This window comes from Oryzias latipes, chromosome 23, assembly GCF_053564925.1.
Source record: "Oryzias latipes strain Hd-rR chromosome 23, Olatipes_Hd-rR_3.1".
NCBI lineage: Eukaryota > Metazoa > Chordata > Actinopteri > Beloniformes > Adrianichthyidae > Oryzias > Oryzias latipes.
This window is the reverse complement of record NC_136259.1, coordinates 12791534-12807920: the sequence shown is the minus strand read 5'-3', so window position 1 is coordinate 12807920 and position 16387 is coordinate 12791534. Positions and strand designations below refer to the sequence as shown.

Below are 16387 nucleotides of genomic sequence, written 5' to 3'. Positions count from 1 at the left end.
CGTTTAATAAAGTGTGTTTTTCTTTTCCATATTAAGTTCAAATTGATTTGATTAATAGATTTAATGGGTTGTTTTGGGACACCTATAAAATAGGTCGGATATACAGTGGTGGACAAAATTGGTGGTACCCCTCAGTTAAAGAAAGAAAGTCCACAATGCTCACTGAAATTACTTGAAACGTTCAAAATAAACAAATAAAAATTTATTGAACATTAAATAATCAAAATCAGCCGTTACTTTGGAGTTGTTGATTAACAGAATTATTGAAAAAAATAAAAAACCTAAAAAATAGGGCTGGACAAAAAGCTCCAGTTTTGTCTCATCTGTCCAAAGGACATTTTCCCAGAAGCTTTGTGGCTTGTCAACATGCATTTTTGCAAATTCCAGTCTGGCTTTTTTATGATTTCCTTTCAACGTTGATGTCTTCCTTGGTCGTCTCCCATAAAGTCCACTCTGGCTCAAACAACGATGAATGGTGCGATCTGACACTGGGGGTATTTCAGAAAGCATGTTTAAACTACCCTGACTTTAACCCTGAACTCTACCTGGATTCCGCCTGAACTTGCTTACTCTGGGTATGTCGGTTCCAAAAGACCGGATATGAGTTAGAGAAGGGGTGTCAAACTCATTTTAACCGAGGACCACATCAGCATAGTGGCTGTCCTCGAAGGGCCAGATATAACTTATACATGTAACTAAATGTAATGACAAATAAACGTAACTACTCCTTAATGTTAAATAACTCATTGTTTATTTATTATAACTTTTTAAAGTGACAATTACAGTTGCATAGAAACATATGTTTGCTTGTTACTTTAGCATAAATCCTTTTACATTTGATTCTGTCAGGTTAGGTTATATGGACAGTGTTTAGGTCCTGATATTTAGTTGCCCAATCTGATATTTCAAGTCTAATTCCCCCTAGATATGAATAAATACACACTCATTTTTATTTTAAGAAATTAAAAACGTTTATGCTCTCGCGGGTAAAGCTGTGACGTGTCGGATTCTTTCTCACCGCGGTGATGAACCACCAGGGGGCGCGGCGTCGCGGTTAACCATGTGTAGGACTGGTAGGAGGGAGCGCGCACACGTGTGTTGGGGGTGCGTGTTGATTCTTCTGCAGTGGACCGCTCTCTAACTGCACGCAAGTTTCACCTGTGCTCTCTGGTACAGACATCTTCTCAGAATATTATTTATTGCCCAGTAATAAACAGACCCCAGACACTTGTTTGTCACCTTTCTGGTAGCCGTGAGCCTGACACCCATGAAGAACCCGGGGCAGGAGGCTCCGCCTTTGTTTATACAGACACATAACATTGCGCTGCACAAAATAGTTCCCAAACAAAAGATATAGTGATATTCATTGAAATCTAACAGTGCACGCTCATGTTTGGTGTTACAGAGTGAATGGGAACAGTAATAAACCCCCCCCAACACAAAATCCTCCGGCGGGCGGCCGTGTCGCGCACTTAAGAACGCGAGGAGCTTGTTACGGAAATGGATACAAAAGGAAATTATTAATTAGAAGGCAGTAAATTTGTCGTATTTCCTCACGAGAGGGAAACTTCTGTTGTAGAATGAGGATGTGTGCTTCTGAAAGTGCGAGCCTGTGTGTAAAGGGAGCCGCGTGCCACGTAAAGCAGAGGCAGTGAGAGCGCGCGGCGACGACAGACAGTTTCAGGCGCGGTGGGAGAGAAGGAGAGAACAGTTTGAAAGAAAGAAGGAAAGTCTGAATACAGGACTAGCAGAAAAAGTAAATTGTCAGCAAAGATGAATGTTTTCATGTGTTTATTATAGTTCCAATCACGCATCATATGTTGAACTTTCAACAAAAAAAAAAAAAAAGTGCGGTGATGAGGTCATCATAACAGCCCAACTCGCGGGCCACATAAAATGACATGGCGGGCCACATTTGGCCCGCTGGCCTTGAGTTTGACACATGTGAGTTAGAGTAATTACGCTCGACTTGGTAACCCTGGGTCAATGCACGTGAGAGCGCTGTGCTTCAGTGAGACGGAGTCGGAGATTTTAATGACGGCGTATTTCTGCTTGGAGAAAAATAACGGACAAAGTAAACTACGAGTTTCTATCTCATTTCTATTTTCATTGTGACACATAAATATAGATAAATTATCCAACTTAAATGAATTAATTCAATTGGTAACAAGTAATTGAGTTACATTTATTGAGTTACCCAACTCAATATTTTTTTACAACTACTATTCTCATTTTTATAAAATGAACGAAACAAAATGGATTCGCAATATGAAAACTCATGTCTTTGATCATTTCTCCAAATTTAACATTACTGTACATTGCACTAGGGGTGCTATATAAACTCATCATCCTCTCCCTTCCTCTCACTTATGCTGCAGAATGAATTGAACATAACAGGACAAAATAACTCGGCAATACACAGTAAAACAGCTACAACTAAACACATTTGGTCAAATGTGTGTCAAACTGTGGATTTATTTGGAATATTATAAGCATTAGATTATGTTCATGGTTTAATGGGTAAGATCTCACACTTGGTACAGTTAGAGGCCTTAAGCTTTTGAAAAGATGTCAATAGTTTTAAGAATTATGGGGATGTCATGTAGATTATTCAGGAAAATTGTTGTATCGTCGGCTAGTTGGCTTATTGAAATTTCAGCATTTGCAACTGAATTCTTACCAAAGTCACCATTTTCAATGAGCAAAGAAAGAATTTCTGCAGCTGCAATAAAAAGAAGGGGTGAAATGGGGCAACTTTGTTTTATACCTTTGTTGATATTAAATATTTGAGATGTCCCTTGAGGTATACAAACAGAACTACTGGTTTTATAATAAAAGGTTTTAACTACATTAATACATTTGTTTCCGAAACCGAAAAATTGCATAGTTTGTAAAATGAAATTGTGCTCAATCATATCAAAGGCCTTGTAAAAATCTAAAAATAGAACATAATATTATTATTAGGTATTGAGCGACCTTTAATAAAACCAGACTGTGTTTCAGAGATTATTTGGGTTATGCCTGATTTGAGCCTGTTTGCAACTACATGGGTCAGAAGTTTATAGTCAGTATTTAAAAGGGTTATTGGCCTTAAATTATCTAGATATTTGCTTTCCTCTGTGAACTTAAGGTATGCAATAAACAGAGCAAATGAGGTTTATGCTTTAAACAACACAGCATTTTTCGTAACCTTTGTGCTATCCTAGGCCTTTTATTGGGATCTCATAGGGTCATTTCATAGGGGTATGAAAAAACGCCCCCCCCCCACACACACACAAACACACAGACATAAATGCACATCATAAAACGTTCCATCCACCCCTCCTGAAGTTATTTAAACACTCACACAACACCTTTATGTTTAAATGTATACATCTCATTACTTCTTCTCTGATTATGGATATGAGTCATATGACCCAGCAGAACATTTTTGTGAGCTATTTTCAACCATGTATTGCCGCAATGATTCCCCAAATTTGTGTGGTGAAGGTCATTCAGAAGAATCTTCTGAGTAATGCCTTGCCTCAGCCCTCTCCTCTGTACCTCTCTGTTCTTCTCCCTCTTCATCATCAGCTGATCGTATCTCTTTCTCTCTATCATCATCATCTTCATCTGATCCTTTCTCCTCGTTCTTCTCTGTTGGGACTGACTTGTTATGTATGTCTGCACTTGTTTTCCCAAAATAAGTTAACAGGTGGTGAGCAGAAGTTTAAACCAGAATGAGCATCTAGGTTTTTGTGACTTTTAAAATTTTAATGATTCCTACCTGAAGTCATCTCTACTATCTTTGATATCCGATGCATCACCAACCTCATGTCTGTCTCCTTCACCTCTTGCATCTCCTTCACCTTTTAGTTCTTCTCCACTAAATTATATGGCCAAGCAAGAATTATTTAATGTTTTAAATAAATTAAACATCTTGCTGCTGCACATTTTTTTTAAATGAAGAATACTTTTTAAAAATTACTGACTTGGTATTAACTGGCTTTGCCTTGAGCGTCCACCAGACCAACCTGTTTCTTTCTTCCATGTGTCCTGATTCTTTTTCTCTCTTCTCGTCTTTCCCTCCATCCTCACAGCTGTGTGATGTAAACTTTGTGTTAGGAAGATTTTAAAATAATACACAGAATAAACTATGTGTAAAAGTAGAAAAATTTTAAATTATATTTGTGTTGGATATCAGTTAGTGGTGTAATAGAATAGAATAGATTTCTTTATTGATGTGAAACATCTCCAAATGTTCAGCTAAAATCCAAAATGTCCTTCAGCCAAAGTTATATTAAAAGCAAAAGGCTGTAAACTAAATATTCACTTCCAAAAAATAATTATCCAAACTTTTAACATAAAAAGAAACAAAAAAAAACCATCTAACCCACCATCACACATATTTCTCCCTTCTGCCCATAGGAGCAGCTTTTATCATCATTTAATGCTGTTTCAGTCAAAGGATAAAAACTTTTTCAGTATTTTGGTACATCTAGTAAAATAAATTATTTAAAACAAGATCTGCACAAACGAGCTCCTTTTTTTCTTCTTCATGATTATTGATACTGTAAATCCTGCTCCCTACAACTACAAGACACTTGTGACCATAGTAACTTTAACCTGAACACCAAAGCCTGTTTTTATCACCGCTATAACATACCTGCTGTCTCTCAACCATTTACAGAAACTTTTCTTCATTCACACCACATCTTTGTCCCCCTTGTGTTTTCTGTTTTGAGCCCCAGATTGGTTTTTCTTCTGCCTTTCCATTTAACCCTTGTGCTATCCTAGGCACTTTAACATTGAGAGTTGGGTCATCTAGAGGATGATTACATGAAATCTTTCCACCTTTATCCACCATTGTCATGGTAGGGAGAACACGTCAATGTTAGGGTGGGGTCATATAGGATAGCACAAGGGTTAACAATGGGAGTCGGGTCATCTAGACCCCACAAGACAGTGCACTGAACCTTTTTTCTTCAATGATTTGTGATCTTCACTGGTGTCCATAGATTACATGAAATCCTCTTCACCTTTATCCACCTTTGTCATGGTAGGGAAAACACGTCAATGCAAGGGTGGGGTCATCTGGACCCCATAGGATAGCACAAGGGTTAAGTCTGGAGACATCACAGCGAAGAGAACTTATAAACTCTGTTAAGTCCAGAAGCACGCTGTCAATCAGGCAGAAGAAGAAATACCAACCTTGGAAAATGGACAGAAAATTGAACTTTTTATTTCAAAGCATTACCTTGTAATAATAATAATAAAAAATTGCCTAATCAATCATTGAAAATTGGTTAAAGTGATTCATCTCTAATTATATCACTTCCAATTGCCCCAAAAAGATATTCATGATTTTTCTAATAATAAACATATTTTTGAATTTTAATACTTGATCTGCATAAGTTATGATGATTTCAGAAATAGAGGAATGTCTAATTAGATTCATGATTGTTCTAATTAAAAATAAAAGATTTGCATATTTTGGAAACTTGAACTGCATAATTTATAATGATTTTTGAAAATAGTGTTATGCCTATTATTCTGATATAGTGTTGTCTAATCAGTCATAATTGTTCTAATATAAAAAAAACTGCACATATTTTAGGTAATTGATCTACATGTGCTATGTTGATTTCTAAAATAGTTACGTCTAAGTTTATATGACAGCATGTCGTATTTCAGGCAGATACTCGCTGCAGTGTCTTACAGGTATATACCCTAGGGCGGTTCAGTCAATTAACTCACCTGCTCAGCGTCCTGTTTAAGCCCAGGTGCGCAGCTGTTCATTCTATTTCTCACCTTCAGCGCTCATTCTTCGCCCCTCCCTCCTCCCCGGCTTCCACCTGTGGGCTCCGTAAAGGGGGGTTTTGTTACCCGAAAGTTTTATGGAAATTTCATGGAATTGAACAGAGCCTTATGCCAAACGAAAAGATGTGAATGCCAACTTAAAGAATGTGGAAAATTAAGTATTTCAAATAAATATTTCTTACTGCAAGAGTTGTCTGACTGAAATAATTAAGTAATTCTTCCGTCATGTGATTTATGGATACTTAATGATTCTTAATGACCTGAAACTGTGTTGGTAAAGCATAGATATCTGATAAATAGGTATGAACCGGATAATGATAAATCATGTAATGAAAATTGTACGGTAGAACAGGGGTGGGATTATATAAATTGGCTTCCTTCAACTCCCTTTCAAGCAATCCTTGATTTAATGTCTAATTATCCTAAGGTTCATGTCTTTTTTAACTTGTCCTGTCCAACAGCTGGGCAAACAGATGAGAGCTGAAGGCCTCTTGTGTTGGACATATTTTACTGTAATCCTTATGCTATCCTAAGGCTGGATTAATAAAATTGAAAAGTCGTTTTTGATATGAAAAAACTTGAACAGTCAAACTAACCCTTGTGCTATCCTAGGCACTTTAACATTGGGAGTTGGGTCATCTAGACCCCTTAGACAGTGCGCTGAACCTTTCAATGATTTGTGATCTTCACTGGTGTCCATGGATTACATGAAATCTACCTTTGTCATGGTAGGGAGAACACGTCAATGTAATGTAAGAAGAGAGGTATGTTGGGGGGGGGGGGGGGGGGGGGGTTAAAACCATAAAGCAGCATAAAGCAACAAGTTGCTGGATGGTTATAATCATTACAGAGATTCAGATGTGATAAGTCTATAAGGGCGAGGCCTGTCCACACACGCACACACTCAAATGTTCTAAACATACCTGTTAGCTCCAAAAATGTTCACAAGATAACATGTACACAATAGAGAATGTTCAGACACGCATACTTATGCATTCACACCAACTACTATGAAATATTTTATTCAATCAATTGAACCAACTGTTAGGCTTTAACGCAGACATAAGGACCAAAATCAAAAGCTTTCCACTGAGCGACCAGGCAAAACATTTTATTTGTTGCATTGTCCGTGTGCAAATTTACAAAACATGTGTGCATGGGGTTGTGTTGCAGCAACACATTTGTGTGAAATTTGGTCTCCACAACTAACCCTCAATACACTTTCCTTATAGAGTGGCAGGCGCTGCAGTCTGCCTTCTAGTGCTCTGCAGCAAACTGTTGATGTGGAATCAGAGCCAGAGCAGGTTACCGTCCAAGCAGCATCAGAGCTGTTACACTTCACCGTCAGTCAAAGAATACGACAAACATTTCAAAAATATCTTCCTCTTGGTCACTAAATCCAAACAAGCAGTCAATGCACAAAAGCCGGCGACCGCTGAAAGTCTGTGGTTCAGGTGTCCGACATGAAGCCAGAATGTCAGGAACAAAAAGTCAGATCATGGGCGGAAACTTGATACGTGGCCTCCAAAATAAAACGGACTCATTTATTGAAACTTGGGTTCACTTCCACGGCAGGGCAGCAGGGATCCACAACTTCAGGCCTCAGAGTCCAGGAGACAAACCTTTAACAGAGAAACGCATTCAAGTTTAATGTTACTGAATTTCTTTTCACTGAAAAAAAAAATAAAGACAAAACAAATTTAATATGGAAAGAAAATTGTCTGACTGGATTTGTGCGTGTTATTCACATGTACACTCAAATAAAAAATGTTCGAAGTACAATTTTGAACAGCATCTTTAAACTATGAATTTCTAACAGCTCCTAAGCAGACAAATATTTAAATAGTACACACAAATCACCTGTCAAGCACACACAAAACCCCAACTACAAACAGACCACAGTCGAGACTCCTGTCACGTCTCCAGATTTGTGTGTAAATGATGTGTTTAAATGCTGCTAGAATGCTGGGTCAACAGAGTTTTCTGATCATTTCTCCATGTGGGTGTGCTCTGAAGCACATCGTTTACATGTAAATGTAAGAAATGACCTTTTGTTTTAGCATGACTTTTTAAAGTTTTAACATTAATCTTGGTTTCTGAGCGCTGGCAGCTACACACTAATGTAGACATGACATCATCAAGTGGTAGTGTCGTCCAAATTAGAAGACACCATTTTCCCATAAGTCTCTCCTTGGGTAAATGTAGTGGTAGGGAGAATTCGGATTCGGCCTTAAACAGATATCCCTCTAGAATTAAGAAAAACAAAACAAAAAGTCTAAATATGCATCACTTTTTAAAAATGTTTTCAAGAACTCATCGCTCCCTCTGGGCAGCGCCGTCCGACAGCGTCTCTTATCCAGTCGCTGCATGGAGCTCTTCAGCGAGCTCTGGTCTGCGGTCACAGCGATAGCAGGCAGCGCCAGGTCCTTCCTGGTTTCAAGAGGGGGGAGAGGGTCGATCAGCTGTACGACCTGCTCCTCTCTCCCAATGCTGAGAAGGACCCGGCCCTGCCTGTTAGCGCCATGCGTGGGAACCAGAGCTCGCAGAGTAGCTTATTGCCAGAGGCGGAGCCTCCACGAGGAAGTGATTAGTTCTAGAAGAATTAAAAACAAAGAAAGAAAAAGGGATGAGTCTACTCAAAATACATTTTTAGACTTTAAAAAAAGAACAAACTATTATCGGTTCGATTCCGTTTAAGATAGTGAAACACATGTCAATATTTTACCAGATATTATTCACAAGCTAAGTTCAAAGCGGCTGATCAGAAAACTATGATGACCCAGCATTCTAGCAGCATTTAAACACATCATTTATACACAAATCTGGAGACGTTGCATTAGTCTAAAGATCTGACCTGTGTGTAATTGTGGTTTTGTTTGAGTGTCAGGAGTCCCGTTAAAAGAATTGTCTGCGTAGGAGCCACTTTGTATTCAGTTCGTTTTCAGCTGCTGTCCTTTTAAATGGTGTGTGTGTATAAATTGTTTTTAGTATTTTGTACATTTTTGATATTCAAGTGCACATGTGAAACCACTTTTCAAGTACAATTTGTACCTACTATGAGTTACAAATCAAGAAAAAAGAACACACAAATCTGGCGAGACACCACTGTCAGTATGCAGTAAGACCACCCCCTAACTTCACATCATCCCTTTGTTTACACTCTCTTCCGCTAGCTTACAGCCCCTCACACTCCCAACCTAACATTAGCGGTGCAACAAAACTGGTGAGCAATATTAGAGCTGATCCAGATTCCAGTTTAGACGAGAAAAAGAAAAGTCATTCATGGTTCTATTTGTCTGCCAGTGGATGCATCAGAATAGAGCGGAGCAGGAAGCTCGTGGCCCGTCCAGTGGCATTTTTTCATCTGCCCCTGTTTCACAACGATTTGAACAAAGAAATTCTCAGAAATGAAATTATAAGATTAATTTCCTGCATACATGTCCTCCATCATCAGCCAAAACACAGAGTGGGTCTTTAATCTAAATATTTTATCCGACTTATTTCACCTGTTGGTCATAAATTTGTGATGTTTTTTCTTCTTTTTTTTAATTTAAACATTTAAATCAATAGAAACAAAAGTTCTGGCTCATATTTTACAAGGTCACTCCTTTTTTCAACTGCATTTAAATACTTCGACCTATCTCGTAATCCTGATGTTCTATGATCTCAGCTCTGGTTTAATATTATATATTAAAAAAAGCACACAGGGCTTTTTACTATTATTGTTGTTTGGTCTTATATGCGTGTTTGATATTAACAATTGTTTCTTTATTGTGCAACTACAGGTGACTTTCTGTAAATTGTAAAAATGTGCAATAAAGTTTATTGAAAAAACGTGACTACAAAAAAAAGCTCCGGTTTAATAATTCTGGACTTCAAACTTTATTGCTCTTGTTAAAGACAGAGGAACACAATAATAAAAGAGTCAAACGTTTTTCAGAAAACTAGTTTCATGCTTTCAGTCGGAGGATTTTCACTTCAGCTTTTCTACGCTGCTTTCAATCATTAATGAGCACAGGAATGTTCGATTACGTAAAAACCAAATGTCGTTTTGTAACGTGTTAAATTATTGTAGACGTCACGACTAAAACGTTGCGCTTTGATGCAAATAACCTGGAGGTCAGCACAGAACAGAGATCAGTTAATTTGTTCTCCCGTGATTTTCACTCATTAAAACGCTTTTATCCAGTTTTCAACTGGATAAGCAAAAACACTCAAGCAGTTCAAATGAATCCAGAATAAGGTTCGTTTAGAATTTCATTGTCCAATGACAACGAACTTCCAAACTGAGGGTGGGGGACAAATTTGCTTGAAAATTCTTCACAGCTTCCGTAGCCGCCCTTCCGTTAGTTAGCTAGAACTTTCTCGCTCCTCCTTACTTACCTCTTCAGGGAACCACGAAGTAAACAAATATGAACAAGGCGACATTCAGGAGCACGAACACCCAGAAGTCAAACCAGTAGGAGTGTAGCGGTAAAGCCACAGCTCCTCTGGCCTTCGCCATTTTCTCACACTCCGTCAGCGGAGTCGTACTGGATCCCATCGCTGTGTCCGCTCCTCTCGGTTCACCGGAAACGGACGAAAAGATGTGGACCTTCACAATAAAAGGTCTTCCCGTAATACATTTATTGTTTTCACGTGAGTGAAATATTATTATTGTTATTATTAAATTCTGTCAATTTATTACTTATTCAAACCACATTTTAGGTACATAAAGAGAAATAAAGATTTTTCTTAAATTTTTATTTATTTATTTCGGCATTATAATAATTTCATAATAATATTAATACTCCCAAAGCGTACCATATTTTTCTTGTTAATTTTTCTTATTATTCTCTGCATAACCATTTGTTAACTTATAATTTCGTATTCATATGTCCCTTGTGCTAATTATTTTGCATGAAAAAATTATAAAGCATCATAAAAATTATAGTCATTGGTTTTGCCCCATGACCCAGCCTTGCATTTTATGGCTGGATCGTCATCATATTCAACAATGACATTACAATAATGATCGGAATAAAATGCTTTGGTATTTTTTTTTGTTTGTTGTCATTTTAAATATGTTTTGTATGATTTTCAGATGTTTTCTTTCAGCATTTAGCTTTCTCTTTTAAACTGCATAGACTCACAGTGCACAATACACAAAAAAATAAAAAGTATGTCAAGTTTCAATCCAGTTACTAAAGGTAACTGAAACTTGCTATTCTGTATATTCAATCTTGGACCAGTAAATTAAAATTAGAGATAAAAAATTATAGTTGATTTTTTTCATCTCCATTTTAGAAGCTATTCAAATTGTCACAAATGACCAAACTCAAATGAATAAATAAATACATAAAAACAAACCGAGAAGTGACAAAACAGACATTCCTTTTGTTGGATTAAGTCATTCCTATCTAAAATAAAGTTTAGGGTTTTTTTCTCTCCAGGGGGGTATTCCAAAAAGCAGGTTATGCTAGTTACCACGGTAAGTTTGAGGCTAAGGAAGTTGATAACCTCAACTTTCGGTTCCTGAAATGGAAGTATGTTACAGGGTATGTCAAGTTGCCATGGCAACTCATGCTCTGAACATAACCTGGTCTGGAGCAGGTTTAGTTGAAGGTTAGTTTGTTTTCAGAGAGGTGAAGCAGCATGGCGTGTCCATTTGAAGATGATTAAGTTGATGAAGAAGTTTAGACAATACTTTTTCCACCATGAGGATGAGAAGACCACGTATGGATGTTGTAGAGATAAACTTTTTAACATTGATCTAACTTAATTAGTTGCTTCAGTTAAGATAAAACATTTTTTTAGTTAAGTCAGCTTAAAAATAACATGTAGTTATTAGACAGTTATTTTACTTTATTCAAATCTATTCAATTAAGTAGGTGTAACTTTGGTGCTGCTGTTAGATCGGCACCGCAAGGAATTGTGGGATACCATTCCCTTTGCCTGTCTGGACGGATTTGGGTTTAAGTGTGGGTTTTTGACCAAATGTGTTTAGTTGTTTAGCTGTTTTACAGTGTTTTGCCGAGTTATTTTGTCCAACTATGTTGAATTCTCTCTGCACCATGAGTGAGAGGGAGGGAGAGGATGATGAGTTTAAAACCAATAGATAACTTAGATGATATGTCTGAAATCTATATTGTTTCTTTATTTTTATTGTTATAAAAATGAGAATATCTGCAGGCTCAAACTTAGACATAGAGTTCAAGAATTGTAATAAATTAAGATGGAAAAAACATTCAATTGAATTGGAGTAATATGACATTTATTTAGATAAATACGTAAATTTGAGTTGTCTAAACACTTATTGAGTTTGATAGATGTAAGAAATTAGGTTGAAAAAATTTTACTTAATTACTTGTTACCAATAGAAGTAATTCATTTAAGTTGGCAAAATTGGACAAGTTATATATATATATATATATATATGTGTCACAATGAAAATAGAAATGAGATAGAAACTCGTGCATTTACTTTTTCTGTTCTTTTTCTCCAAGCAGAAACTCTTTGTTTTGCTGATGCAACCGTATTACTTTTTTTGATGAACGTATAATCTCCATACGCCGTCATCAAAATTTCAGACTCCGTCTCACTGAAGTATAGAGCTCTCTTTTTTCCTCCACATGTTTCCATGGTGACTCCGGAAATCGGAGATCCATTGAGAATGTCTTTATGTACTTGCTGTGCACATGCATTAACCCAGGGTTACCAAGTCAACCGTAATTACTCATATCCGGTCTTTTGGAACCCACATACCCAGAGTAAGCAAGTTCAGCTGGAATTCAGCCAGAGTTCAGGGTTAAAGTCAGGGTAGTTTAAACATGCTTCCTGGAATACCCCCCCAGTTCTTGAGTCTCCTCCAACCCCAGGTAAAGATTCTGTGTGTCATTCTAAACAGATTTCTATCTATATAGTAAGCTCATGTTGAGATTCTATATGTAATAATCAGTTTTGATGTTTTTTTTCTTCTTTATGAAGTGAGCATCATCTGAAAAAGTGTGACACCGTTCATCAAGAGTTGATTTCAGGGAGAACCAGAACAGCACAGCTGGTTTTTCCAACACTGGAAACATTAGCATCTAACTGCCAAGAAAACAGAGAAAACACAGAAAATCTGAACACTTGTGACTTGAGTGACACCAAATACAATTTATTAGGGCTTTACAAAGACTACAAAATCCTCCAGATGAATTAAATCACGGTCTCTGTCTATTTACATGATATGTTACATACAAATGTACAAAGTATAAACCATTAAAGGACAAATGTTTCACCCAAAAAGGAGAAAATTTCCCCTCAAACCAGAGTAAATGCTATGGTCTCCAACTGAGATAAACTGTAAAAGTGGGAGAAATGACCACTTCAGCATCAACACTATGGTGTACACTGTTTACACTGATAAGGCTCTGCTATCTAAAGGCCTACAACATCAGTGTGGATGGGTTCGAAACCTGGGTTTGACTGTAGGTAGGGAGCAAACCATGATGATTACCCCCTAAACATGCAACTACACACCTTTGCAAGACGTAGGTCGTAAGCTGAGCAGGGTTTGTGTGATGCTACGTTCACACCAACCTTGGCAACGCAGGTTCAAGTGACCACATCCAATGATAAGTCTATGTAAACCTGCGTATGTGCATGTTTCAGGCTTCTGCGTTTAAAACTCTTGAATTAAGGTGTAACTACGCAACTTTTTAAGTCTGTTTACGTACAAACCGCACGTTCAATGGCCATGTGTGAAAGTTAAACCAGTTTAACTGTGACCAATCAGAGACTGAGATTAGGTAGTGACACTTGGGAGCGTCCTTTTAATTCACGAAAGTCCTAGACATTTGAACATTTATCAAGAAGGAGAAATTACTAACTGCCGTTTGTATCAGGCTGGAATTCTGTGACACCAAAGAATCCGGAGAGAGATTTGCACTGCTTCAACATTTCACACCAATGTGAATACATTTTAGTTTCAGGTAGCAACAGTCAAGTGTCAACACCGTATGCTAAAAAAGTGTTAAAGAACCCGTGTTCACAGCATTCTTGAAGGTGCATCACATGCCTGGTGTGAAAGTAGCATTAGAAACAGCCTGGCTTGCTTGCAGAGACACACGTGGAGCTGAGCACAGGTAGGATTTTAAAGGATTGTCCTGAGGTGGAGACAATATCTTGGTCTCTGATGGGCTTTGACTGACCAGTAGCACCTGCTTGTTGCTGTTTACAGTACAGTCAGGAAAGTTCTAGTCTCTCTGCAGCAAGCAAGCCAACCTGTAGGGGGGTGGCGCTCAGAGGAACAATAGTGAACATTCAGATGATGCTGTGGCAGGAAAACAAATCCTGGAGAACTTTTGACTCAGCATGTGTCTTCAGTGAGTTCTGTAATGTACACCGTATGCCTCCTGCACAGGCCAAACATCCAATCACCACAAGACGCACGGCTGTTTCTGACTGCATTCAGAATTTTTGCATTTTTTTTTTTTTTTATCAGTCTTCCTCCAAAGTACAACATTTTCACTCAGCTGGTTATTTGTTACACTGACAGGGCAGAATGCATCTTTGATTCAATGTGCAAGACATAAAGTATTTACACCCCCCCCCCCCCCCACCTCCAAGTGTGCAAAACCAACGCGCTTAAACAAAGAGGACACTCAAGGATCTTAATGGCTTCCATCCAGCACGCGCACACACACACACACACACCTACACATACACACACACTTAAAGGTAAAGGGTTTTCTCAGGGCTTTTTCTTTAAAAAGCTGCAAAACACAACAATCAGGCATTTGGTTGTGCTCCAGTCAGTTTAAGTGAGCCCAGCTCAACTGGCCCTGAAGCAAAAACCCTCCTGCCATTCTTTCTGTTCCAACAAGACTAGTTTGTTTTGCATTCAAAAGTTTCATGTTCTGTCAGATAAAGGAGGGAGTGGTTCAGAGGAAGAAGATGGGGCAGCAAACAAACGTGGCTTTTTAAAATTTTTTTTTTTTTTACAAGCAGCATCTCTGACGTAGTAGGAAGCAGATCATTCAACATCCCTGCAGCCAGTCGGAGCAGAAGATGCTTCCAGACATTTTCCCCCATTTAAGGCAGTGAGAAAGCACCATTATCATTGTTCCCGTACTTAGTTTTTTGGCTGGTCTGGCTAAACTGATTACAGATGTGATCGTTTTGGTAGTTCTTGAGCTTAGATAACAGATGCTGAAGAATTTCAGATGAGGGACAGTCAGTACCGTCGTTGAATTTGGACTGAAGTTCCTGAATTTGGGCTCTACATCAAATCGTGACACTCTCAGGTCATTTTCTAAGTGACAAACGATGTGAGGACATCTCAAAACCTTGTTTGATCTTCCAAAGGGAAACGTTGGCACTTTTCCATGTTGTCTTCACAGTAGCGACGTGGCGGTACCACACAGACAAAACGTTTCATTGTGCTTGTTGTTGTTAGCGTGAGGGGCAGCGAGCAGCGGCTCGGCAGTGCCTGTTACTGAGCCGGTTCAGCCCGCGAGACCAGCACCACAAACCTAAAGCTGAGCGGAGGGCAACAGGAGACTGTTGTAGCTGTAATCCTGCTGGACTGCAAAAGGCCTCAAAGACATCTTTACTCAGCTGCTCAGGTGCCATCAGGATGCAGAAAAGAGCCAGAAAAACTACCAATAAAACTGAAGTTTAAATGCAGACATGTCTGAGGTTTCAGGCGTTAGTGAACCAGCATTTATCCAACATCAGGTGGTCAGTAATAAGTCAACTCAAACAAAAGCACCAGACACGGCCACAGGAGGGCGTTGCACCGCATGGAAAAACATTCCTGGACTTCTCATGTAAAAATCAGAGCTGAATGTCTCCAGAAATGCTGGACATGAGCTGAATGTGCCAGGTTGGACAATTACTGATCAAAGTTTGGGATTCCCCTCCTGTTGCCTGTGTGGAACACATGTCTGCTCTGTAAACAAGGACAGACAGAAACGATCAGAAGCCCCCTCCCACTGTAAACATCTACAAAAAGAACTGGGTAAAAACATAAAAATCCAGTTTTGTTTTTCTGTCTTTGTGACACTTTGGAGTCTGTTGTGGCAAAAAGCACAAAAAGTAAACATGAGAGGAACTGAAGCCCCTCACCACAAGCCTCCCACTTTAACACATATGAAAAGCTTTTTTATAAATGTTACTCGCCCATAAAAAATAACAAAATCCATTGATGAAATGCCCTGAAACCAGAACCCATTGACCCATGTTTCTTTCTTCAGTATAGCATATTGGATAATAAACTTTTCATATATGGCACATCTGAGAGGTGCAGGGGTCCTGATGTGGGCTGACATGCTTCCGGGATGTACCGGCACAGCTCAAAGAGCAGACTCCAGGGAGGAGTCCAGCTGGTCGTCATGGTGACTGGTGCTGTCGCTATCGCAGCTCTGCGTGCTGGAGTAGTTGGCCGCTTCCTGCAGCCGCAGCAGCATGTTCATCTGCAGACACAAACAACCGGTTAGATGAAGATGCTGTAGGTCAGAAACAAAACGGTTATGTAAACACAAGAAACAACTTGATACGGGCAGACGCAGCTCCTTGACATTAGTCCAGACCCTTGACATTAGTTCATCTGGATAAGATCTAG

At 38.7% G+C, this 16387-nt stretch overlaps 1 protein-coding gene and 1 long non-coding RNA gene across 18 annotated transcripts in view; both read right to left on the bottom strand.

The window, feature by feature from the left end:
* Window positions 1-6882: 6882 nt before the first annotated feature.
* Window positions 6883-10399, bottom strand: LOC101171961 (uncharacterized). Its single transcript, XR_177606.5, has 2 exons — window positions 10183-10399; window positions 6883-7421 (listed from the first exon to the last, which is right to left on the bottom strand). It is a non-coding gene; the product is annotated as an uncharacterized LOC101171961 (long non-coding RNA).
* A 2517-nt stretch (window positions 10400-12916) lies between these two features.
* nav3 (neuron navigator 3) overlaps window positions 12917-16387 on the bottom strand; it is a 518579-nt gene continuing 515108 nt past the window's right edge. For all 17 annotated transcript variants that reach the window (XM_078941837.1, XM_078941838.1, XM_078941836.1 and 14 more), the window contains one exon: window positions 12917-16238. In XM_078941837.1, the coding sequence (XP_078797963.1) occupies window positions 16119-16238 (120 nt within the window). In that variant the 3' untranslated portion in view covers window positions 12917-16118. The remainder of the gene's footprint in view (window positions 16239-16387) is intronic.